This window comes from Hemitrygon akajei, chromosome 9, assembly GCF_048418815.1.
Source record: "Hemitrygon akajei chromosome 9, sHemAka1.3, whole genome shotgun sequence".
NCBI classification, from domain to species: Eukaryota; Metazoa; Chordata; class Chondrichthyes; order Myliobatiformes; family Dasyatidae; genus Hemitrygon; species Hemitrygon akajei.
The window spans coordinates 71,312,088-71,339,936 of NC_133132.1; the positions used below are offsets into that span (position 1 = coordinate 71,312,088).

The 27,849-nt window shown below is 40.1% G+C and overlaps 1 protein-coding gene across 2 annotated transcripts; it reads left to right on the forward strand.

The window, feature by feature from the left end:
* On the forward strand, positions 1-27,849 carry LOC140733234 (uncharacterized). Of its 2 annotated transcripts, XM_073056291.1 has the most exons (7): positions 1-200; positions 11,428-11,563; positions 16,048-16,226; positions 19,232-19,407; positions 20,044-20,188; positions 21,778-21,917; positions 25,630-27,849. In XM_073056291.1, the coding sequence occupies exons 1-7, from the start codon at positions 146-148 to the stop codon at positions 26,689-26,691; spliced, it is 1,893 nt and encodes a 630-aa protein (XP_072912392.1). In that variant the 5' UTR covers positions 1-145; the 3' UTR covers positions 26,692-27,849. The 2 variants fall into 2 exon arrangements, with proteins under 2 accessions (XP_072912392.1, XP_072912393.1); XM_073056292.1 differs by lacking the exons at positions 1-200; positions 11,428-11,563 and adding an exon at positions 11,570-12,178.

Here is a 27,849-nt window from a genome sequence, read left to right on the forward strand (position 1 = left end):
TTCATTTTCCTCACCTGCTGAGCAAACCACGCTCACGTTCCCTCACTCTCTCTCTCTCTGGCTGGGTCGTGGCGGTAGCAGCCGCCGCCACTGAATATTGTAACATTCATCGGATGCCCGGGGTATTTGTGGACACATATAAATAATGTTCCTCATGGGGCTTTTCCCCGTGGCTTTACTCATTCTTCAGGCTGAAGCAGGTAAGACTGACGTGTCACTCCCCCTACCCTTTACTTGTTACCCACGTTTGTTCTGGAACTCTCTCGGGGAATAATTCCAATTCGCCGTTCGTTAAACCCGTTTGGTTGTAAAAGCATATTTCTGTTGTCCTGTCGCGGCTGCCGAACAGCAACTATAGTAGAATGATGCCACTTGTTCTGTATCATTACTGGGGTTTGGACACAACAATCGCAGGGAGAGGCTAGACCGGTTTGCTCAATAGGATGAAAATGGATAAACTACAGAAACTGGAAAGGGAAGACGCTGTATCTGCCAAAGAGAAGCCGAGTTAATGTTTCAGATCAGAGAACTGGATTAGAAATCTGAGAGGTGCCGGCATCTTTTATTCTTTTGCATTGATAATAACACATGAATTGGGAAATTTAAATTCAGTATTAAATAAACCTGGGATTAAATCGGTAATGATAATTACAAAACCATTAGACGGTTGTAAAGCTTCATCTGGATTCAGTAAAGTTTCAAGGAAAGAAATCGCTGGTTCCAGAGGCAGTTTCGTGACCGTGTCGCTGCTGACATCTCCATGCAGGACAGTCGCTGATGGCAGCAACTCACTGTTTCTGAAACTCTGCCTTCTTCGTCAAGAGCTCACAAATCATATTTTCGATTGAATTCCCTCACGCTGTGGGCAGGAACATAGTGTAATGTAGAAGAATTTCAAACTATTTTTATGTTTTCTTAATCCATTTGAACATTAAAATCTCCAGTCTTAACCATTGCTTTCAGCAGGTACTTATCCCATCACTACTGAAAGTTCAGCTCATGACTCTTGCCAGAAGTTTAATACTTTTTCCCTGGAATTGCGTTTTTCCCTGATTTCTGTGCTTCCTTTATCAGTTACTCCACTATTTCCACTTCTTTTGCCTTCAGAGAAAACTTATACAGGCACACAGAAATATTTATTTCCTAATCATGTCTACGATGCAATACTTATCACTTCATTGCCTTTATTTGCCTGTAATTGCATTTTTGGACGTTTTATTACTTAGGCTTCCAGCGTTCTGCTCAGCTCCCTCACTAATAAACTTTTATAAGTTTTCCTCACCCCTTTGGTTGTTGATGGTCAGTGCATTATGCTATATGCTCATAAGACCATATGGTATAGGAGCAGCATTAGGCCATTTGGCCTGTCGAGTCTGCTTCACATTTACTTTTTAATCTACTATTACTTTTTCACTTTTGTAGGTATTTTATCTTCTTGTCATTGTTTTTGTATGAAGTACTGTAAATCAGTTTATTTGTTCTGTAACATTTGCTCTCATTTCTTATGAATATTCCTCTTTTCTACTTTGGGAGACTCACAAGCTAGAGTTGCTTCCTCTGCCTTTGGCAGAATCTTTGGCTAGCAAGGCCATTGTGGCAGATAGGTAGTTTGCAAGATGGTGTGTTGCTGTGTTATTTTACATACTTCTGACAGATGGACTTTCAGTGCTGTCTTTGAGCTCTCTTTCTCTGCTTACAGTGATAATACAGAAATAAAGCCTCAGGCAGGCTTTGAAAACATCCTTGGGTTGTCACCTCTCCCTACCTGATGATCTATTGCAGTGGCAGACCATGGATTAATGAGAACTGCTGATTGGAGTTAACAAAGTGTAATTAGGGCCCTAGTGCTGGGAATTCTGTCCTTGCATTCACGTCATATAGGAAAACAGTCATTATTATTGCCTGCTGGACTATGAGTTTTGTACAGATCGAAGCCACTATTTTGTATTAAAACACTTCCCAAAGCACAAGCCGAAGGTTAGTGGGGTTGAGAAATTTCTTCTCCCAGGGTTGTGAATCTCTATTTCTTCACTCAAGTAATCTGTGAATCCTGAGCCATTCTGTATATCCTCAATGATCAGGCTCGACGCCTCTTTTACATCAATGGAGGGGAAAGGAATAGATGGAGGGCCAGTGTGTAATATACCCAAGTTTATAAGTAAAGAAGGCAAAATTAATTCTATGGATGACAAGGATCTTGCAAAAGAATGCTGACATGTTAAATAACCCGGCAAAAATCCAAAGGAGTTTAATGAAGCAGATCCTTCATTAAGTGTTGTTGTTCAATCAGAGTTGGCTTGCTAACACAGCAAGTAATTAAAGAGACAAGTGGAATATAATAGAGAGAGAGAGGAATACAAAACTGTGAGACGTGGAATATAATAGAGAGAGAGAGAGAGAGAGAGGAATAGAAAACTGTGAGACAAGTGGAATATAATAGAGAGAGAGGAATACAAAACTGAGACAAGTGGAATATAATAGAGAGAGAGAGAGGAATACAAAACTGTGAGACAAGTGGAATATAATAGAGAGAGAGAGAGAGAGAGAGGAATACAAAACTGTGAGACAAGTGGAATATAATAGAGAGAGAGGAATACAAAACTGAGACAAGTGGAATATAATAGAGAGAGAGAGAGAGAGAGAGAGGAATACAAAACTGTGAGACAAGTGGAATATAATAGAGAGAGAGAGAGGAATACAAAACTGAGACAAGTGGAATATAATAGAGAGAGAGAGGAATACAAAACTGAGACAAGTGGAATATAATAGAGAGAGAGAGAGAGAGAGAGAGAGGAATACAAAACTGTGAGACAAGTGGAATATAATAGAGAGAGAGAGGAATACAAAACTGAGACAAGTGGAATATAATAGAGAGAGAGAGGAATACAAAACTGTGAGACAAGTGGAATATAATAGAGAGAGAGAGGAATACAAAACTGTGAGACAAGTGGAATATAATAGAGAGAGAGGAATACAAAACTGTGAGACAAGTGGAATATAATAGAGAGAGAGGAATACAAAACTGTGAGACAAGTGGAATATAATAGAGAGAGAGAGGAATACAAAACTGTAAGACAAGTGGAATATAATAGAGAGAGAGAGGAATACAAAACTGTGAGACGTGGAATATAATAGAGAGAGAGAGAGAGAGAGAGAGAGGAATACAAAACTGTGAGACGTGGAATATAATAGAGAGAGAGAGGAATACAAAACTGTGAGACAAGTGGAATATAATGGAGAGAGAGAGAGGAATACAAAACTGAGACAAGTGGAATATAATAGAGAGAGAGAGAGAGAGGAATACAAAACTGTGAGACAAGTGGAATATAATAGAGAGAGAGAGAGGAATACAAAACTGTGAGACAAGTGGAATATAATAGAGAGAGAGAGGAATACAAAACTGTAAGACAAGTGGAATATAATAGAGAGAGAGGAATACAAAACTGTGAGACAAGTGGAATATAATAGAGAGAGAGAGGAATACAAAACTGTGAGACAAGTGGAATATAATAGAGAGAGAGAGGAATACAAAACTGAGACAAGTGGAATATAATAGAGAGAGAGAGAGAGAGGAATACAAAACTGTGAGACAAGTGGAATATAATAGAGAGAGAGAGAGAGGAATACAAAACTGTGAGACAAGTGGAATATAATAGAGAGAGAGAGGAATACAAAACTGAGACAAGTGGAATATAATAGAGAGAGAGAGAGAGGAATACAAAACTGAGACAAGTGGAATATAATAGAGAGAGAGAGAGAGGAATACAAAACTGTGAGACAAGTGGAATATAATAGAGAGAGAGAGGAATACAAAACTGAGACAAGTGGAATATAATAGAGAGAGAGAGGAATACAAAACTGAGACAAGTGGAATATAATAGAGAGAGAGAGAGGAATACAAAACTGAGACAAGTGGAATATAATAGAGAGAGAGAGGAATACAAAACTGAGACAAGTGGAATATAATAGAGAGAGAGAGGAATACAAAACTGAGACAAGTGGAATATAATAGAGAGAGAGAGGAATACAAAACTGTGAGACAAGTGGAATATAATAGAGAGAGAGAGGAATACAAAACTGTGAGACAAGTGGAATATAATAGAGAGAGAGAGAGAGGAATACAAAACTGAGACAAGTGGAATATAATAGAGAGAGAGAGAGAGAGAGAGAGGAATACAAAACTGAGACAAGTGGAATATAATAGAGAGAGAGAGGAATACAAAACTGAGACAAGTGGAATATAATAGAGAGAGAGAGGAATACAAAACTGTGAGACAAGTGGAATATAATAGAGAGAGAGAGAGAGGAATACAAAACTGTGAGACAAGTGGAATATAATAGAGAGAGAGAGAGAGAGAGGAATACAAAACTGAGACAATTGGAATATAATAGAGAGAGAGAGGAATACAAAACTGTGAGACAAGTGGAATATAATAGAGAGAGAGAGGAATACAAAACTGTGAGACAAGTGGAATATAATAGAGAGAGAGAGGAATACAAAACTGTGAGACAAGTGGAATATAATAGAGAGAGAGAGGAATACAAAACTGTGAGACAAGTGGAATATAATAGAGAGAGAGAGAGAGAGGAATACAAAACTGTGAGACAAGTGGAATATAATAGAGAGAGAGAGAGAGAGGAATACAAAACTGTGAGACAAGTGGAATATAATAGAGAGAGAGAGAGAGAGGAATACAAAACTGTGAGACAAGTGGAATATAATAGAGAGAGAGAGAGAGAGAGAGGAATACAAAACTGAGACAAGTGGAATATAATAGAGAGAGAGAGGAATACAAAACTGTGAGACAAGTGGAATATAATAGAGAGAGAGAGGAATACAAAACTGTGAGACAAGTGGAATATAATAGAGAGAGAGAGAGAGAGAGAGTGGAATACAAAACTGAGACAAGTGGAATATAATAGAGAGAGAGAGGAATACAAAACTGTGAGACAAGTGGAATATAATAGAGAGAGAGAGGAATACAAAACTGTGAGACAAGTGGAATATAATAGAGAGAGAGAGAGAGAGAGAGAGAGAGAGAGAGAGGAATACAAAACTGTGAGACAAGTGGAATATAATAGAGAGAGAGAGAGAGAGAGAGAGAGAGAGGAATACAAAACTGTGAGACAAGTGGAATATAATAGAGAGAGAGAGGAATACAAAACTGTGAGACGTGGAATATAATAGAGAGAGAGAGGAATACAAAACTGTGAGACAAGTGGAATATAATGGAGAGAGAGAGAGGAATACAAAACTGTGAGACGTGGAATATATTAGAGAGAGAGAGAGAGAGAGGAATACAAAACTGTGAGACAAGTGGAATATAATAGAGAGAGAGAGGAATACAAAACTGTGAGGTCTTGGTGGGCCCAAGCCTGGGATAATGGGGGGAAAGTCACTGTATATTTGGGGATGGGTACTCTTGTTTAGGATATGATATAGCAAAGGTTCACTAAACTAATTCCTGGGTGCCATTTTAGGAAAGGTTCAGTGGAGTGAGCTTCTACGGTCTGGAGTTCAGACGAAGAGGAACATTCAGAGGGAATGATAGGCAGAGGCAGTGAAGATGTAACTCCTGCTGAAAAGTTAAAAATCACAAGCTTAAGACCTTTGAGGAACTTCTTTTCTCAGTTCCCTAAATCTCTGGAATTCACTGCCCAAAAAAATCTGTAGGTCATGGGTATGTACAGTAAGTGTGATTTTTGGAATTAAAGGTAAAGAAACCAGACAGGAAAGTTGTGTGACTGTCAGTATTGGATCGCGCTTGGCCTTATTGACTGACGTGGCAGGTTCACTGCACCTGACCATTTGATTTGTGAGCAGAGCGTGAGGAATGAACTGGATATCTGCGGTAAGGCATGGGCGGCAGAGATTCAGAAGGGTTAAATTTTATCTAGGTTGTAAACTAAATACTGCCACTGGAAGAGACAAATCACATTAAAATAATGCTTGTTTGCATGTGATATTATGCACCCATGTTTTGAGCTCGTGAAAGATGTCCTGTTTTATATCACACTTATAGAAAGTAGTTCTTTCTCAGCAAGTCCAGAAAACATTTGTGAAGAAATAAGTGATAACATTTAAGGCTGATAATTTTTCAGAACCAGTTCATCACTCTAAAATATTAACTCCGAATGGCTGGCTGAATATTTGTGGTATTTTTCTGATTTTAGATGTCAGATTTTCAGTATTGTTGGCATTTTGCATTCCTGTTTAGCTTAATTAATATTTTCATGCTTAACACTTGATCAATAAGCTGCGTAGTTTTTGTATTCATAAAGCAAAAGCTAAACCAAGCCCTGAATGATGATGCACCTTCAAAGAATGGAGATGAACCAGTTTAATAAAGTCGATGCAGATAGTGGAGGAGCAATGAATGGAATTCAAATTTAAGTAGAAAGGTGAATATTACAAAAAGCTGAATATTGTAAAAATGTGGAATAACAAGGTAAAGAATTTCTAGACATCAGCAGGTATCATGCCTCTGCAGCAGCTTCCCACTCTTCTGATTCACCCCTGGCCTGTAGATAGTTTATATTGTCCTGCGGAAGTAAGCACTCATCCCAGATGTGAAGAGAGACCGCATGACATTCTGTTGTCCCTATATACAGTAGCTTCAGTAGCCTTTGCTATGTCCTGTGCTCTGGAGTGAGTCTAATTGGCTGACAGCTGACACTTGTGCTGATGAGAACTTTGAGAGGATTATCCACCTATCACCCCTGCTGAGGATGGTTGCAGATTCAGCTTTATCCTTGGGGTTGGTGTGTTCATGCAGGTTATGAATGCACTTGAAGCCTGTTACCTTTCATTTATTCACAGATGGATTCAGGACTGCAGAGCTCTGATCTGATCCAGCGACCATCTGGGATGGGGGTCACGTGAAGCAATGGGAGCAGGTGGTGGATGGTCATAGGAACAGCGAGTGCATATCACAAATTCTGGTTATGTGACTACTGACAATCTCTGAAGAGTATTGATAATGGCTGGGGCGACCTATCTTGTAAAGACACTGTCCAGATGAGGGTAATAGCAAACCACTTCTGTAGAAAAATCTGCCAAGGCAGTTGGAACAATCTGTCAGGCCCTAACTTTATAGATTGCTGTGAAATATAACTTTATTGCAATTTAAGTAACAATCCCTGGGCGTTGATGAGGAGGACTTTGGAATATTGGTTGGGTTACAGGTGAAGTGTGATCCAACTATTTTATTTACCTTTATCTTTGCTTTGCTGCTACTGTGGTTCATATTTAACAGACAACAACACTGCTGTAGTCCAACTTCAACCTGAAAAGATTTGCATCAAATCACAGATGTGGGTGGGCCTGTCCAACCCAGCTCATCCATGCAGCTATGACGCCTGTCTGTGTTATTCCAATTTCCCTCTGTGTTGTTCCAATGTGCTATTGAATTAGGAAGCTGATGGGATGGTGAAACGATGACTGTTTATTCCCCTCCATTGAGGCTGCCTGGCCTGCTCAGTTCCTCCAGCATTTTGTGTGTGCTGCTCTGTCTTAGGAGAAGAGTGGTGACAGCTGAAACACGAGAAAGAGAGCAGGTCCTGTCAACTATTGTAGAGGGGAAGCCATCGTTAAGGAGAAAGAACGACATAAGGAAACAAAAATCATAAGAACAGAATAAACAGGAGCAGCAGTAGGTCATTCAATAAACTCCTGGTTGGCTTGGCCATGGACTCAGCTCCTCCTACCTGCCTTTTCCCTATACCCCTTCATTGCCCTGTTATGCAAATGTCTATCTAATTCTATCTTAAATATATCTAATGCTTTCCTAAGCAAATAATTCCACAGATTCACTACCTTCTTGAAAAGCAGCTTTTCCTAATTTCCAAGCTAAATTTACTCACCAGATTTTGAGGTAATCTCCCCTAGTTCTACTTCCAAAACATTTTGGAAGCCCTGCTGAGGAAAGTCATACAGTCAACTCTGATGGAGCCTGAGAAACTAGAGTAATGGTAGGGCATCTGTGAGTTGGCAGAGATGTGGACAAGGTGTTGTTGGAGTCTGTGAGCTTGGAATAGATATTGGATATTGGCTGCTGTCTGGTTCTGAAATAAAGTCAATGGAATTAACTCCATTTTTAATGTTGCCGCGGATGTGGTCTGATCTGCTGGGTATTCTCCTTTGTCCAGCATCTGTACTGTTTTATTTCTCTCATTTCCAGCTTTGTTTTCCCTCTTTATTATGCTCATTCATCTTCGTCTATTTAGTCTTCCCTCAGGCAGATCATCTGTCAGTCACAAACGTTCATCAGATGGCACCATAGCTCACCCATCACGTGGATAACCTCTGACTCCACCTAGTCACAAATATCCTCTCTGACCTTTCCCCACCCTGCCACCACAATTAGAGCCAAGAAAAGGCCAGCCAGAAAAGCTAACCCAGCCCCTCGTTCTGCAGATGCTGCACGGGCCTCTGAGGATTACCACCATTTTCAGTTCTGCCATCGGTAAAACCTATCACAAACTTTCTCATTCTTCCAGCACAAATTTAAATCTGAGCAGGGAATATCTGAACATAGAAAAATAGTCAGATAGTTACAGGTGTCAACGTATTTCAAACAAAGCAGAAACCATTGAATTTCCCAGATATTACATGTTTATGTACTTGTTCTCTCAGTGATAGATGATACTCCTTTCTGAAGATCTGATGTATTTTTCTGATATCGGGATTAATAGTTATCTCCCGATTTGATAAAAAACAGATCACAGTGTAATACCACATGATTGATTGCATTAAGACACCCTTGATGAATACTTTTTCTGCAATGTTTCCCTTTTGACAACACCTTAAATGGCTGAGAAAAAGCCATTGAAGTGTTGTGAAAGAGCGTTGTAAAGTGACGTTTGTTTGTTAGCTTTGAAGTACTTGCAGAAGCCCTGTGGGGCACTAAAGGCATTGTATTATGCATTTTAAAAACATTTCATTGCTAGCTAAGGACATCTTTTTTTTAACGCTGCCTATCCTTCTGGCAATCACCAAACTTTAAATTAAATGCTTTTGACCTGATGTAAAATGTCATTGTATTGAAGCAGGTATTCTCTTTGTTATGCTTGAGTGTGTGATCATTTTAGAAAATTGGATGAATCTCATACACTGCAACATAGAGACTGCCCCTAAATTTTAGTCCATTCGTCCAATTCAGACTGGCTCCATTATTTCTGCACAGTCTTCAACCCGCCCCCCCCCACACAACAACTACCATCCACAATTAGCCCCCCCCCCCACTACCTCCACTGATAGGCATGTACTGTATGTATGTTGTTAATCCTGTACACCCAGAGTCAGTAATTCAAAGCACTGTCATAGCAACTTGTCCATGTTTAATTTTCAAAGCACACCATTGTCTGAAATTTCAGATCAAGTTCTCTTTAATGCTGAGTGCCATGCTGACTGTTCTGTAGAGATTTAATCTCCAGTCATCGAGAGAATGGTTGGCTCCTGGAACACATTGCCTGAGTGGGTGCTGGAGGCAGAGATTCTCACAACAGTAAATAAATGTCTAGACAAGCTCCTGAAACTCCAGGTCACAGAAGTCTATGATCCAGGAACTGGAAAATGGGATTAGTACAGCCGGGTACTCCATAGTCACCATGGACATAGTGGTCAGAGTACATTCTTCTCTATCGTTTCACTCTCTGACTCCACAATGTGGAGGGGTGGGTCCATAATTCATCTTGGAGTAATAATTAGCTATCACATTGAGGTTTAAGGTTTGACATGAAACCCCAGGAGGTACAGGAGGAATGCAGATGAACTTGTATCCATTTACTAACATATTTCAAAGGATAGTCAGTAATGTGTTTGGAGATATGTTGGTAGGAACGTGTGCATTGACGTGGTTTTACTGAGCAACATACATACAATGTAGGGGGAAGGAACTATGCTTTCCATATTTTCTGTTCATAATGGGAATCTCATGTTTTATTCATTATCAGGGTGGTGAGAGTGTCTCTGACTGTACTCGTGCGTTGTCTGCTGCAGCAGATGCCGTTATTCACTACACAGCACAGCTCTTTGTTGCTGAAAGTGCATTAACAGCAAATCTAGTAAAAGACAGTCAGGGCCTCAACATTGAATTGTGATGCACCATCAATAACTCACTCTGAGACGTAAGAAGCGAGATATCGGCTTTTATTGACTGGAAGAATGAACAACACTACATTCTGGAGAATGAGGCCGGGCACAGGCCTCAATCGCCTTTATACAGGGGTCTGTGGGAGGAGCCACAGGAGCAGACAGCAGGGGTCTGTGGGAGGAGCCACAGGAGCAGTCAGCAGGGTCTGTGGGAGGAGTCACAGGAGCAGTCAGCAGGGGTCAGTGGGAGGAGTCAGCAGGGGTCTGTGGGAGGAGCCACAGGAGCAGTCAGCAGGGGTCTGTGGGAGGAGCCACAGGAGCAGTCAGCAGGGGTCTGTGGGAGGAGCCACAGGAGCAGTCCAGACAGGTATATGTAGTTCACCACAAATTGTCAGGATGAACCAAAATGAAATTTATTATCCCATATTTTTGAATATTTTTACTATTTTCTTTCAATATTCCCCACTTTTTTCAAAAGCTGCTAGTTTCATACAGTAGATTCTGCTTTTCCCCAGTATTTCATCCAACCTTGATGAAGGTCTACTAACCCAAATGCAGAGCAGTGGCGCAAGGACTGGGGATGAGAGCTGGGTTTAAATAGGCTGCAGGTGATGAGTTGGAAACGAGTGCCAGGTGACTCCTGTTGGCTGGGTGGAGACTGGGAAGTGCCTGACAGGGACTTTCTATGCACTGACCACATACTTCCACTGACCTTACGTACATGTCAGGCCTGGCAATTCGTCAGTTCTCATCCACACATGCATGGCTAGCAATGCTTGTGTATCTTACTTCAACATTACTTAAAGGAGATTGAAACAAACAGATCACAGGTTGGCTTGGGAATTTGCCACTTACCTGACCCCACCCCCCTTGGGATCTGAAACGCTGCTGCTGGTGACAGGACCCTGCACACCAACCTATTGATCTGTTGACTTTATCTGATCACCAAAACGGCACTATTCTAGAGTGAGGTCAGCTGTAGAACAAAGTGGCAGCGTGGGAGCATCCGTCATTACAGTAGCTGTGCAGGTTGAGAATGTGATTAATAAGGGAAACACTACTTGAGCTTCATCAATAGAATTGTGGAGCTGGGCAGTTAAACTGAGGTTCAGGACATGCAGATGCTGAAATCCAGAGCAAAACCAAGCTGCTAGAGGAACTGAGCAGGTCAGTTGGCATCCGGAGAGTCTCCCTGACCTTTCCAAAGTAGAGACGATTTTATGGGGTACAGGTACTAACATGCTCAGGTTATTTTGCATGTTGATCATCTTTGTGCAATTTTATTTGACTGCTGTATACAGTCTAACATTGCTCCTTTTGATTTTATTTTTCAGAGAATTCTAAGGAAAGCTCTCTTCCTGCACCTAGAAACGTGCATTTCCTGTCCGTAAACTTGCAGAATGTCCTACACTGGGAGCGGCCTACCAGGAGAGAGTCTGGGAAGCAACTGTTCAGCGTGCATTATAAAGTGTAATTTCTATTCTCGTTCGCTCTCCTCACATTGCTTTTTAGAACTTAATGTTCCAGCAATTTTATTTTTGGTTTGTTAACCCTTTGCCTATTTTAGTGGAGCTCAGTTTTTCTGTCTCCACAGATGATGCCCGGCCTATTGGACTTTTCCAGCACTCTCTTTGATTTCAGATTTACTTTCAACCCGGGCATGTTGTAGCTCACAGATCTGGTCCAATTTTTATTCTTGGAGATTTTTCCCCTTCTCTGTGTTCTCTCTACTTACACCTTCTTGAGACAGATTCATTGCCGTCAGCAAACCTTCTTCTTCCTCTCAGGCAACAGTAATCTGCGTCATCCATTTTCTCTTGGTCTGCACCCTAATCCTTTGTTCTCTCCACAATTTTCCTCTTCTCTGTACCTCAAGACATGCCTTTTAATTGTTCGGAGTTCTGATAATAGACAATCGAGCTGGAACTTTAACTCTTTCTCTCTCCATAGACACTGTCCAATCTAATGATTATTCCAGCATTTCTGATTTCCTTTCCCACTAAAGTATTGTATGGAAAAATTCCTGGCAATTCTAACAACTTGCCCAATAATAATAAAGAGCAGGGGTTTTAAAAAAAAAATCAGGTAGGAAGTGATCTTGTAAAAACAATTTTGCTGTTATGCTCATCAGAAATGAAATATATATATATATGTATAGAAATAATATTTTGTCATTTCCATGTGCATACAATTCCACCACTGGTCTATCCTTTATATTCCTCTCAGTCATCAAGACACACTTGTGGTAGCCTACCAAATGAGGTATTTTAGTGATCTCCTTTTCTGTCTACTAAACTGCAATTTATTCATCACCTTGTGACTATTTGGAATTTCTCAGATCAATTTTAAATAGCTGGATTAGTCACAGGGATCAGGAAGAAATATTTGTCTCATGATTAGGGACCGATTCATATGCACTTTTAGAAGGAATGCTGCTACAACATGTGACCGGCTCTTCATTTTTCTAAGAATGTTTCCTAAATCACTGAAATGTTGTGTAGAAAATCTCAGAGCATTATTTAATATGTGCCATGACTTAACAATATCACTAAAAAAATGAGTTACTGTCCCCTTCCATAAAATTGAATTCAGCAACCCCATTCCAAAATGTATATGTTTTGCTAACCACAGTACATGTGATCTTTGCAAACAGAATTCATACTTATTATGTGATATTCAAAATACTATACAATGGCTGTTTTGACTTCTAGTGATCTATATTAAGCAGCCTTAGACTACTGTGTTGTTGAAGTCAGTTAATCTTTGAATCATGTACTTTTTAACTTCTAATCAGTAGCATTAATTTTAATTGTGTTACTCCTGTTTTATTGGTACGATGTGATTAGAATTAATATTCAGAGTAGCGCAACGGGGCAATGTGAAAACAACATAGAGAAGAAAACCACATATTTGCAGCTGCAGCTTCTCATAATATTTTCACCTTACTAACCACATTTTCCACACTGAAGTAGCACAAAGACACGTTCCACTTTACATAGATTTGTTATCAATTTGCGCATCAATTTGTATGCAAAGCTGAATTATTTCTTCTGGCCTAATCTAAATTATTGTTTAAATAGGTTTCTTAATCTCCCGACCAACTCATCCTGTGCATGTTAACTTTTAGAGAGGCAAATATAAACAGTTATCTCACAAAATAAAGCATGCAGTAGATTTATATTCAATACAAAAGAAAATACTTAGATCCTGTCTAAAAAATATATGATATAAATATTCCTTACAATGATGTTGCCTGGATTGGGGAGCATGCCTTATGAGGTTGAGTGTACTTGGCCTTTTCTCCTTGGAGCGATGGAGGATGAGAGGTGACCTGATAGAGGTGTATAAGATGATGAGAGGCATTGATCATATGAATAGCCAGAGGCTTTTTCCCAGGGCTGAAATGGCTAACACAAAGAAGCATAGGTTTAAGGTGCTTGGAAGCAGGTACACGGGGAATGTCAGGGGTAAGTTTTTCACACAGAGAGTGGTGGGTGTGGGGAATACACTGCTGGCAGTGGTGGTGATAGAGGTGGATACAATAGGGTCTTTTAAGAGTCTCTTAGATAGGTACATGGAGCTTAGAAAAATAGAGGGTGATGCAGCAGGGAAATTCTAGGCAGTTTCTGGAGTAGGTTACATGGTTGGCATAACATTGTGGGCCAAAGGGTCTGTAATGTGCTGTAGATACCTATGTTTCTGTTTCTTAATTCTTCCCCATAGATTCTGCCTGACCCACTGAGTTCCTTCAGCATTTTGTGGTTGAATGATATGAATATATCTTTTTGTTTCAAATACGATTAGAAAAGATAAGTATTTGAAAACATCAAACCACAACCGTTCAGTTTCACTCCAAAGTATTTATAAATTCCCAGATGACATCACAGTGTAGGCAGAGTTACTGCGAAAGAAATTGGCTCTAGGAGTGATGGCATGAACAAGTCAGTACTGAGGATGGAGTTAAAATGCCTTTTTAAAAACCCATGGTTCAATGTTCTGTGGGGGCAATAAAAGCAAAGCATGGTGAAACAGGGTAGGCTGAGTATCTATTTAGGGCAGCAAGCTGGAGATTTAAAAGTATTATAGCAATCAAATCATTGAAAAGCTGTGAAAAGGGGGTGGTTACATAGACCTGGTCATTTTATTCATGACACATCTGTGGCATAGTTTGAATATCTAATGAGAAGGAGTGAGATATAGTCTATAATTTACCTGGTAGAAACTAATTCATTAATCCTCATATAATTTATATATTGGATTAAAATTTTGTTACAAGGCTTCCTTACATTCACCTTTCATTCACACTGATGTGGATTTTAAGCTTGTTTCATTTCATACTGACAATATATTACCTCTGCCATTTTCATATTCCAGAAATTGATATTTCATAGAACACTACAGCAGAGTGCACAATGTGTGGCAACCTGGTTATCTAGAGATACAGTGTGTCACTTTGGATTTCCAGCATCTGCAGACTGTTTATTACTGGTTATATGAGTTCAACTACATTGTCCTGCATGTATAACAGATATTCCAATATCTTACTGTGCAAATCAGTGTTAACCCAGCATTTTCTTTGATTGCATTTGCCCCACGACCAGCCGTCAGCTGTATTCGATTGCGAGAAATAAAACACCTTACTGGAAGATTCAAGATTCTTCCTAATTATAAATTAGGTGCTAATTATAAATTTTGTGTATGGTCTTGGATTAATTACAATGTTCAGTGACTGCATTTGTCACAATTCCCTCTTTTGTTTCTGGAACTAGTTCATGATTTTTTATTTCTTGATTATGATATAAAAAAAAACAAGGGAAAAATCCTTATGCTGTTAATTGTTCCTTTTTTCCTGAGTGTGTATTTGAAACAGAGTAACATGCGTAAAGTGCTGGAGGAACTCAGCAGGTCAGGCAGCATCTGTGGAAAGGAATCCACAGTCGACATTTCAGGCTGAGACCCTTCATCAGGAAGGGGGAAGATGCCGGAATAGGAAGGTGGTGGGGGGGAGGGCGGACTAGTTAGAAAGTGATAGGTGAAGTCAGGTGAGTGAGGGAAGGGAGATGAAGATAAGGGGATGGAGAAGGAGGGATCTGATAGAGAGGACAGTGGACCAGGGGAGGAAAGGGTGCACCGGGGTGGGGGGAGGGGGGGTGGAGGAAGGTGAAGGGCAGGTGGATTCATTTGAAAGGAATGTTGTTCCATTCATTGCCTGCTCCGACATCTGATAACAATTTGATCTCATTTGCTAATCTTGCACTTTACATTCTCTTTAAGACACCCGTGAGGACTCTGCCGCTCATATTCTATATATTACTTGTTTACATTTTTTACTATTTGCATGATCTGTCCTTATTTGCATATTGGATGCTTGCCAGCCTTTGTTGTGTGTGGCTTTTCTTGGATGCTACTGTATTGTTTTTCCGGGTGTCTGCAAGAAGTTTAACCTCAAGGTTGTATATGGTATACTGCTTTGATAATAAATTTACTTTGAACTTTGAACTTGACCACTTAAAGGAGAATTTATCAACTGGTATGCTTTCTTTTCAGAGTAGTTCTAGGGTTCACTATCTTTTTATGTTGGGAATTCATTGAAAGTGAAGGCTTTTTTGAAGCATGAAAAGAACATGATTCCTTAGACATTTAAACCTTGGTATACTGTTGTCCTGGTCCTGACTCAGTCCTTGTCTATCAGGCGTCCCCATGCGTACTTCTGACAAGCAATGTCCATTGTAGTGACTTTATCTTCACCCACCGCTTGATCCAGCCCCCATCAAATCTGGAGCAATTAAGTGAAGACAACCATGACAGTGAGCCTGTGTAAAGATGTTATGGGTTGTATGTACAGTAATTTCATTTGCAGATGACAAGAATATTCATATACCTCCTTTTACAGGGCAAGATATTGCAAAGTTAGTGTTTGCTAAGAGCTTTAATTGTGCATTTTTAAAAATTAGGTACGGAGAACCAGATTGGAAGCTCAAAACCGAATGCCAGAATATTACAAGAACATACTGTGACCTTTCAAATGAAACAGATGATTACAAAGAACATTATTATGCCAGGGTAAGGTCTGTTTCAGAAGCTGGCTTTTCAAATTGGATCAGAAGTGGAAGATTCAACCCGGAAATGGAAAGTAAGTGTATCATTTCACCTCTGCCCCAATGAATACAAATCATGAAAAACTGATGTGACGGTTTTATGTTTGTCTATACTAGAGAAATATTTGTATAGACTTTGAAATTGTTCCTTGAGACTAGAGAAGAGGTTCACCAGGATATTGCCTGGATGAGAGAGTATTAGATACTGTATAAGGAGATGACGGATAAACTTGAATTGTTTTCTCTGGAACATCAGAAGCGGAGGGGTAACCCGACAGTCATGTCCAAAACTATGAGAGGGTCAGATAGTCAGAGTCATTTTCCCAGAATGGAAAAGGGTCAAACGCTTTGGGTCAGACCAGTGAAGTTCAAGAGCTTTATGAGCCTGGTTTTTGTTTTGTAGAGAGTGATGGGTGCGTGCAGGCGATGGAATTAGCTTGGATTGTGGTCATGGTCAGCACAGACATGAGCTGGAGGCCAAGCTCCTGTACTGTACTCTCCTCAACAGTCAATATCACAAGCTCTTTGTCTTTAAGGCTCCAAGGCCATTATAATAATATATTCACATTAATTTTAAAGGCAAGTACAGGCACAGAGCCATCAAATGCTCCTCATATGTTAACTATTTCATTCCTGGATCACTTTCGTGAACCTCCTCTGGGCCCTCTCCAATACCTGCAAATCCTTTCTTAGATATGGGGCTCAAAACTGCTCACAAAACTCCATATGTGGTTTGACCAATGCCTTATCAGTTCTACAGTACATCCTTGCTTTTATATTCTTGAAATAAATGCTAACATTGCATTTGCCTTCCTTGCTACTGATTCAACCTGCAAGTTAACCTACAGGGAATCCTGCACTGAAATTCCCAAGTCCCTCTGCACCTCCAATTTCTGAACTCTCTCTCCATTCATGAAATAGTGTACTCCTCTATTCCATCTACAAAATGCAAGACCATACACTTTCCTGAGCTGTATTCCTTCTGCCACTTCTTTACCCATTCTCCCAATCGGTCCACGTACTTCTGCAGACTACCTACTTCCTCAAACCGACTTGCGCCTCCACCAATCTTTGAATTATCCACAAGTTTGGCCATGAAACCATCTATTCTGCAATCCAGATCACCTTGGATACCTTGTCTGCGTAGATACAGTTGCATGATTACTAGCAGAGGTTTTTACACATCCCACTGACGATTTGGTTACAACTGGATAGAGGGTAATAAATCTATGCTCAATATCGATGAAGTAATCAATTGACCGTAGAAATACAGTATTAGGGATGTCTATTGCAGTTTCCTTAAAATTCAGTGGCATTATATTTGGCTCATGAGAGAAGTCCTTCCATGCTGTTCTTCTAAGGTAACATCTAGTGTCAACATTCAGTAGAAATCTTAATAAATCTGTTTAAATACGAAAAGCATTAATGATTTGATACTTGCCACCTTCTTTAAGCTTGATTCAACAAGCACTGATTTACAGATGAATGCTTGTGATGAGGCAAATGCTATTTTAATGTCAAAATATTAAAAGATGCTGTGAGTTCTCCTGTCCGAATAGTTTCCTCCCTGAGTCAACACCATCACACAGAGGGGACGTTAATTCATCTCGGTGTTTCTACATGAGTACTATACATAAATAGTGCATGTGTATTGGAAATAATTAATGAAAGCTTCCTAAGGTTGTCATAGCCGGGGGTGGTAGTGGCGATAAGCTCCCACTACCTATAAAGTGCTGAAAATGGCGTGCGTCTCTAACAGCCTCTGACAACCAAGTCCAACTCTTGGTCTTCACATGTGGCTTAGCTACTAGGCCCAGTGGAACTATTTCTACTGACAAGAGAAGGGGCAATGGCGGACCACTGGCGCCTCAAAACCAGTTGTTTCGGGCAGATGGAGCTTGTCGGCCTTGGATGGCAGCCCGCCTAGGAGAAGCAAAACTCTGATTTGAAAGGTCAGCTGCCTTGCGGCCATACCCACCCATGGGAAAGGCTTCAGGAGTAAATTCTGGGGAAGAAATCCGGAAGCCGGGGCCCCTAAGGCAGTTTGATGTTGTTTACAACTTCACTCTGGCAACCTCTGTGACGACACTGGTGCCGAGCTGTATCGACGCTCGCCCTTCCCCTGGACTACATCAGTGACGTGGAGAGGGGGAACCCGCTGTATGGGCAACAGCCGGTTCTTCAAATCTTCCTGCCACAGGGTACAGTCCAGCAGAGGCACAAACCCATGATCCACTGGGATCGACGGCTGCCTACCAACGAAAAGCAAACACGTGGATCTCATGGGTTCATAACAAATTGCTCTGCAGCTTCAAAGCTGTTATTTTATCTTTGGTCAGTTATACTAACCTAGCATAGAGTGCTGGCTTCACAGAGCTTCCTTGGTGAGAAGTTTGATTCGAAAGTTGAGCACAACATGTTATTCCATATTACCCACTGAGTGCAAACAACAAAGGGTAGTTTTCTAACCCATTTTATTTATAGGGCTTTAGTAGGAAAGTAAATATTAGAAAAATCAAAGCATTAACAAATGAAAATTCATCATTACATAAAATTTGAGTCTTTGCAAAGGAAGCACATTCTCTTTTCTGGCTCAGCAAGATCAGTCATTAATTTTAACATTTTTATTTCTGACAGAGTCAGAGTCAAACAGCCCAGAAACAGACCTTTTGGCACATTGAGCCTGCACCAACCACCAACCACACACATTACAATCCTACGTTAATCTTAATGGTGATTTTTCATGTTTAGAGTTTAATTGCAGTCATATCTCAGCCAACCATTTTTTGTGCTTTAAGCACAGTAAAGCAGAAAGCAGAAAATAGAAATAATATGCTGGTTTCCTCTGACAACTTCTTGCTAAATTCATAGTTCTGAGGATAAAAATCCAGACGTATCAACCTATTTCACAAATTAGCAAATAAACCAACAGGGCTAATGAGTGGCAAACTTCTCTTAGATTCTTACTTCAAGCATCTGTAACTGAGTTATGGCTAAATGACAAATGTGTGCTTAGATTTAATTTTTGTTTGACTTTCAGCAAACTTCACTTCCCCAGCGGTAAAACTGGAAGCTGGGGTTTGTTCCATCTCAATCATATTGACACCCTCCAAAAAATGGCAAGATAACCATCATGTTCACTCTATTCCACTCACTCAGATTTTCAATGATTTAAAATTTGAAGTGCTTGTTATCGACAGAAAGACCAATAAGTCGGTAAGAGAAATTTTTATTTTATGTTTTATGATAATTGTATTTTGATTGATCTGAATATTGGACAGAGATTATATTGATGCTGCCTGGCCTACTGAGTTCCTCCAGCATTTTGTATGTGTTGTTTGGATTTCCAGCTTCTGAAGATTTTCTCTTGTTTGAGAAATCGTGTCCCTCCTTTTACAAAGGTAGAGCGTTCCTATGAAACCTTTCTTAAGCCAAAATGGCGTAAAGCGAAGAACCATTAATTTATGTGGGAAAAAGCGAAAATCCTCGTTGTAATGCGAAAACAGGTTACTAATATAGGTCTTTTGTAAAGGTGAAGTGGCGTAAAGTGAGTATTCGTAAAGCGGGGGACACCTGTAAAATCTGGTTAAGACTGTGAGATCAGGAACAGTGTGCTAACCATGGGAGACAGCCAATCTGTTCCACTCATCCTCCTGAAGGTGTTGATTACAATAGGAGTCCAGCAGGGGTTATACAGAGTTCTATTGTACTGGGGTAGCCGCATGTATGTAAATAATTAGTACACAAAGTTTAAAGAAACCATTGTTTCATTGGCTAATCTGGATAATTAAGTTTGTGCAGAAATATTTACCGTTTTTAGAACAATCATTATACATCTGATGCTTCTTTTAGGGTACATTCCTTGAAAACGGTGGGATTAAGACAGTAGATGGACTGGGACATGACACTACGTATTGTGTAATAGCCTGGTCAGTGGAATATTCCACCGGTAGAAGAAGTGATCCTTCTGAAATTCGATGTACAACAACACCTAAAGGTGAGAAACTATGCAAATCTACCAGCTCAAGATTATTTATTCTACTGTATCATGTAAAGTTGTTGCATACTCAATCACAGAAATAATAGTTCATTGTTCCTAACTCTTCTAACTGTCTAGCCCCGCCTTTTCCATTCTTTCCTTTAAATAGATTTACTTTAAAGGGACAAACTGTCTTTTACAATAAATCAGTCTGTATTCTAATCATCTACTGCATGTACATATTTTTCAGCTGAGGCTTTGCTTCTTAGTTACTGCCTCAGCCAATCTGTTCCACTCATCACCCAGAAGGTGTTGATAACAATAGGAGTCCAGCAAGGGTTATACATAGAGCTCTATTGCACTGGGGGTAGCTGACAGAATGATGAGAGGCATCGATCATGTGGATAGTCAGAGGCTTTTCCCCAGAGCTGAAATGGTTAACATGAAGGTGCTGGGGAGTAGGTACAGAGGAGATGTCAGGGGTAAGTTTTTTACGCAGAGGGTGGTGAGTTCATGGCATGGGCTGCCAGTGACGGTGGTGGAGGTGGATACAATGGGGTCTTTTAAGAGACTTCTGGATAGATACATGGAGCTTAGAAAAATAGAGGGCTATGGGTAACCCGAGGTAATTTCTAAAGTAAGTACATGTTCAGCACAGCATTGTGGGCCGAAGGGCCTGTATTGTGCTGTAGGTTTTCTGTCTTTCTATAAAATATTATATTTTTAAGCGATGATAAAAATCTTTAAATAATATATTGATTTTATCTGTTCCTGCACCAACCCTGTGACTCATATTCTTTGGTGCCATTCTAGTGAATTATCACAATATCTTTTCCATTGGTTTGCTTCCAGATATGGTTTGTACAAATTAATTGTTCATTATTATGTTATAAAGAACTCTGTCTCATTTTGGAATCTTTTCAATCCTGCCTCTAAACTTCTGCCCTCGGGATTTTCGTATTTTTTCATTGTTATGTTTCATTTCGGATAAAAATCAAATTTCAATGACATACCTGGAGAAATACTACATGATAGAATTGCTAAGTCTATATTCAGTACTTGGGACATGGTCTCCTCTTCCCTGGAATCATCAGAAACAGATCAAACATCTGCTTTGTGAAACTTCTATTCAGTTTGCATGATTCTAAATTTCCAATTACCTGTCACTTTAACTGTCAACAAAAAAACTTTAATTCTCAACTTCACATCGACTGTGAACTTTCTGCCTGTTACCACTTTCAATAACTCAATGTCAGTGGAGCAACAGCCTTTTATTTCCTGACAAGGCAAGACTCAGCATTCAGCTCAACCATTTCAGATATTGCTCATGCTCTTACTTTTATTCGATCAATTCTTCATTTCTGTACCTGTTTCATTTTGCATCATCATCCCTGTTGTTACTTAATCTTTATTGAACTGGATTAGGTTGTGGACCTTCCCATTTTTCCCTTTCTGGGATTTTATTTCCAATCTTTCCCAGTTCAGGTATAAAGCCTCATTTGTAAATAATAAATCTGTCCTTTTCATCTGCATGACCCACTGAACGTTTATACTTAATGAATTTAATCATACATTTTCATTATATCTTTCTTTTCTTTATTTGACAGATCCATCAAAACAAATGGTAAAAATTATTCTGCTAGGATGTGTTTTGCCGATCTTCTTCTTTATTTTTTTGTTTATGTCGGTGTGCTGTTTTATGTACAAATACATAAATGCCAGTGATCAGAAGCGACCCATAAACCTGGTAAGGAGTTTCTGACAGTTGCAACACAACTGTCCTTACGAGTGCTATAAAAATGAACCGTCTTTGCAGGGCTCGGAACAACAGTTGCATTGTTTTTGTGTATGTTTTGTGTTACAGTTTACGTGTAGCAACAAGTATATAAATAACCTGCTCACTGTAGATTTAACAGAACAGTTAATGCTGCATTTATTTACAGCACTCTTAATCCAATTAAGTATATAATATTTTATCTATTTGACAACAACATTTATAGACAAGGTGATGTGCAACAACTGTATATTATGTAAAAGGTAGATTAGAATTAGACACATTCCAAGATTTTTTTTCAAAGGTAGAAAAACATGTGGAGCATAGTGTTTAAAAGGGAAAGATGGTGGCATTTTGAGTATAATGAGGAAAATACTCGGTTATTCATTTTCAAGGGAAGAATGGTAAAAACAACATTTTTTTAAATTGATGAGGAACTGGTAAGTATTTTGCGTGCAGAGAGATATGGGTGTGGTGGTACAGGAAGTTCTGGGAAGTAACAGGTGCAGCACGCAAATTGGAGTAGAGATGTTAGGTTGCACTTTATTGCAAGGGAACGAGAATGCAAAAGTAAGAAAGCACTGTTGAATTTGGATCGAGCTTTTATGAGATCTCACCCAAGGTCCCTTGTGCTGGAATTCTTCATCAGCTCTTAGGAACCCCTAACTCTTGATTAATCCAAAATAGAGAAGGAGCGTCTGGAAAGGTACGAGAACTTTGAGTCATTTTTTTCAGTAGCATGCCAGAAAAAAAGAGTTTAAAGCAGCAAAGAAGCTCACCACATCAAAGGCACTTTGTCAAATATTGTCAGTTGCTTCCTTATTGAGGAGTTAAGGGGTAATCTTCACTGATGAATGAGTGATCTTCACTGATGAAGGCGTGATACTCTCCGATGACTGGGCAATGTTCGTTTCAATTCACAGTTCTTCAGCAAACAGATAATATTCAAATACAGCCTAGTAACCGGCAAGTAACACAGTACGCATGATGTGTGCCAGACGATGATCATCTCCAATAAGAGAGAGTTTAACCATCTTCTCTTGATATTCAATGCCATTATCATCAGCAAGTCCCCTGGCATTAATATCCTGAGGTTCACTATCAACTGGAAATGCACGTGAACCAGCCACACAGGTAGAGTGGCTACAGGAGCAGGTGAGAGGCTGGATGTCCTGTGGCAAGCGCCTCTTCCCTCGACCACGCCAAACCTTCCCACTGTCTACAGGCAGAAGTTAGGAGCACGTTGGAATGCTCACCCCTTGCATGAATAAGTGCGGCTGTAACAACACTCAGGGAGCTCAGGACAGGACAAAGCAGTCTGATTGACTGGTACTCAGTCCACATCCACCACTGGCTGCAGTGTCTGCAATCGCACCATGAAGAGGGCCAGAAGAGCAACTGGAGTAGCAGGAGAATGGGTTTCCCAAATTAGTTTGATTCTCTGGCTCAACATGATGAGGCAAGCTCTCACAGTACTCCGCCGAGTGGGACTCACTAGCCCTCCTGAGGGAACAGTTGAGACTCAGCCATACTGCTGTGACTTTGGAGTTATGGTCAAGGCAGACCTGATAAGATTAACAGATTCCTAAAGGATATTTGTAACTCACAGTCAGTACTATTGATTTTAATCATTGAATTAAACTTCCCCAGTTACCTTGTAGGGATTTGAAATTGCCACTAAATCATTAATTCAGATTTCTGGATTACATTAAGCTCTATGAACAAACGCCGTAAACAAACAGGAGAAAATCTGCAGATGCTAGAAATCCAAGCAGCACACACAGCAGGCCAGGCAGCACCCATGGAAAAGAGTACCGTCAACATTTCGGGCCGAGACCCTTCAGCAGGACTGGAGAAGTAAAGATGAGGAATAGATTTAAAAGGTGGGGGGAGGCGAGAGAGAAACTCCAGGTGATAGGTGAAACTGGGAGCGGGAAGGGTTGGGAAGTTGAATGGTGACAGATACAGGGATGGAGAAGGGGGTATCTGAAAGGAAAGGACAGAAGGCCATGAGACAAAGAAAAAGGGGGAGGAGGACCAGAGGGAGGCGATGGGCAGGCAAAGAGATAAGGTGAGAGGGAAATGGGGATGGGGAATAGTGAAGGAGTCACTCCCTATGCAACTCCCTTGCCCATTCATCCCTCCCCACTGATCTCCCTCCTGGTACTTATCCTTGCAAGCAGAACAAGTGCTACACCTGCCCTACACCTTCTCCCTCACTACCATTCAGGGCCCTAATCAGTCTTTCCAGCAAAGAATGGAATGGTGGTGTTGGATGGGTCAAATTTGACCCGTTGGTTAAGCCGAAGACTAACATGAGCAGTTTCATCTCCACCTGGTAGTGCAACAATATTTCTTCTCCTTCCAAGGAAGATGGTATTGATGAAGAGCAGCAGAAGATGGCTATATCGGCGTGGGCACACAGTGCTTTTATTCTCAATATCAGCAGCGGAAACCAACGAATTCTAGTCAGTGTATGCACTCATGCTCTTTAATTTCTCCACTCTCCACACTCCACACCCCACTTCCCAGTCTTGTCGAATACAGTTTAGGATTGAATGCATGGGAATTCTCTCAGCAGCTGTATGGAATTGGGAGTTCTTGCCTAAAGCTGCAACAAATGTGAATGAGGAATAACTTGTTGTGGTGAAGGAGAGTTGTGGCAGGAATTTATAAAGTAACGGTAGAAACCACAGCACGAACTATGGGTGAGGGGAAAAGGGAGTTCTACTTTGAATGGTTAGGAAGAAATGGAAGAGGACCTTGACACTTGAACAGCCATCAAAATGCATTTCTAATTATTCATATCTACAAGTTCTTTTCCCAAAAATAATGAACAAGTATTGCAACACAAAGTACTTTAAATGCTCTCACAATTAAAGAAAGTAATTTATTCTTACAGTAGTTCCCTGTGGTTATTCTCCTCTCTCTAAATAAATGAGGAAGCATTCCTGTGCCAGTCTGAACCTGACACAGTGATTAAAACAACTAAAAGGCCGCAGATGCTGGAAATCAGAAATAAAAACAGAAAATGGAGCAGATCAGATAGCAACTGTGGAAAGTGAATCAGGATGAATGTTTCAGATCAAAATTTCTTCATCAGAATACATTTTCCATCAAAGGAATATGAAACAATATTTTAGACCTCTATAAAATTTTATGACTACCATCAAAATTTTGGTTCATGCAGCAAATCTTGTATATTCTTCTTCAAAATCTTGATTTAAAAGACTCAAATGCTTGGGGTCACTTTGGAAATAGCCCACATTTTTCTATCATTACCTTCATTTATGGGAAACTGTAGGAATATTTGATCTGTTGACTAGGTGAATGAAACTTGTATGGAAGGACTCAAAGAAAAAAGTCGTGGCCATAGTTCAGTCATAAAAGTTGTATTCTTCCATTTGTGTTTAAGAATTATTTATTAATATGGACTTGAAGACATTTTTCCTCAGAAGAACTTACAGCAGGAATTTTAAACCCTAGAGAACTTGTATAACTATGGCTCGATGACTCTAGAGAACTAACAACACAATTTCATTTAATTGATGATGAACAATGTTTATGAAGCAATGCACAATATATTTTTGTATAGATTGTGACTGCTAATGATACAAAAAATAAATAATTGAACACTAAGTGCTTCATTTGAAACCACTAATGCTTTTATGCTTTTTCTTCCCAGCTACAACAGGGTTGCCCATCGAAGAAGACTTTCCTGTTTTTATTGCCTGAATCATTAACCATTAATGTTATGGTTCTGGAAAATGGTGGCAATAGAGCATCAGTGCACAGTTGTCGAGATGCTGATGACGCCAAAATTCCCTTAACAAAGCAGTTTAGCAATGAGTCTACTAATGAATGGAAGATCACCCCCTTGGCAACCAAAGATGAAAAAAATGCTTACAAGTCCCAAATCATTGGATCTCCAACAACAGAAAACCATCCAGGTGGCAAAGAGAGTGTTGTGTCCATGTCTGATCAGTCCAAGCAAAGCGGTCTCTCAAATGAAAAGAAAATCTTGCAAGGAGACATTGCAATGGAGAACATCAGTTGTTCTCAGCAGCTGCAGAACATTCATCAGTTAAGTGAATCCCTACAAGCAGGGTACAAATCTCAAATGCCATCACCAATTCTAATCAATGAGGAGGCGCAGGACCATGCTGAGTATGGGTTTCTCACAACAGATACACATCTGAACCCAAAATATGAACCAAGCCTCCATTCATCAAGCGGGGAGGCTGAGAGTCCACAAGAGATGAGTTACCTGTTACAACCTCTTGCCCATGATCTGAACATGAAGACCACGGGGAACAACACTGACTGGGCTAAAGTCGGATCTTACAAAGCTCAGCACGGAAGAGTTTGTCTGTCAAAAATGGCACTGGAACAAGAACACAGTAACTATAAGTCGCAGTTTCAACTACAGCCAGCTGGACAGCCTCCAGTGGATGTTGGTGACCATTGTCCCATTGTATTAGATACCAACAGACTGAATCAAAAACATCAGAAAGAGATGGACGAGTCAGATGACTGGAGCCTCAATAATTGCAAACTGACCTTATCTGCATTATGTGTTAGGAGAGATTCGGAGGAAAGTGGTTTCCTGTCAGAAACTATAGAGCAACAGAGTGATTTTCTGTCCTCTGTCTGTACAAAAGCTTCTCCAGATGTGTACTTAAAAACTGAAGAAGAAACCTGTTTATCAAGTTTCCAGGAACACTGGGGACTGTGCGTACAAGTATAGTAATGTGTACACAAGAGCCACGTGTGTTTCTTGCAACATATTGCATCGCTCTATATCTCCTCTATGTCCTGTTGTTGTTCATCATTCACTGCTATCTCACTTCTTTGGCTGGAAGGGTAACCAAACAGTTTTCTCCTTAGCCTCTTCCTCCCCTTAGGCGAGTCCTGGGACACACAGCACACCAGAAGTCAGGAACCTGGTGGCTCATGGGAAAGAAGATGCAATGTAAATTGTCACAACTGCTGGTCAGCAGAGATGAAGTCTGTGAAATTGAGCTTTTTCCTATTGCATTTCATTTCTGATGCTTCTTAATGTCAATGCTAACCCAAACATAATGGAAATGTGTATAGCTGTTACCTCTCTCCTTGTTACCCCGTCCAAAGTGGGAGCTTTGAATACACAAGCCAAATCACCATCATCACCAGTAACTAACATTCTACCCAGACATAAGTGCAAAGCAACAGAAAGATAACCACAATCAATTACAATGGAAATGTTTAGTTGTCAGTTAGCAGCACTGCCAACATCAGGCAAAGCCTTGGAGGAAACCCTTTGGCACAGAAATATCATGGAGTTCACTGGAAGCAGAATATGGAAGGAGATCAGGCAATACATTCCTTCCAGTGTCAAGTTATGGAGCAGAATAAATGGCTTCAGAAATAAAAAAGCATTAAAAGTAGTTGCAATGTAAGAAAACAGGGAAACAGGACAAAAGTAAAATTGATGGAAATGTGCCACTCTAAGATGCTCCAGATGCAAGTGCCCCTCCTCCTTTAACTTAAACAACCTCTCATTACAAGATGTTGGAAGGGAGTTGGTTTATGCTATGGAAGACTGGAGTTTAACCTCTGTACACTTGCACTGGGAAACAACATCCAAGGACTTTTTGCTTACTGCCCTTACGGAGGAGAGAATATTTTCCGTTTTCAAACTTGAAAATCAATCCTACATTATAATACGCCGTTAGACCAATATGTTACACAAATGGACAGTGTCAATATAGACAATGCATCACATTGAAAAGTATTTTTACATGTGCAGAATATTTTAGAGGTTTTATATTTTGTAAGCTGTTTTTGAAATTCATTCAATTGTAAAAACATTTATTAAAAAAATGATGGCTATGCTACCTATGACGTGCATTAAATTTTAAACAAA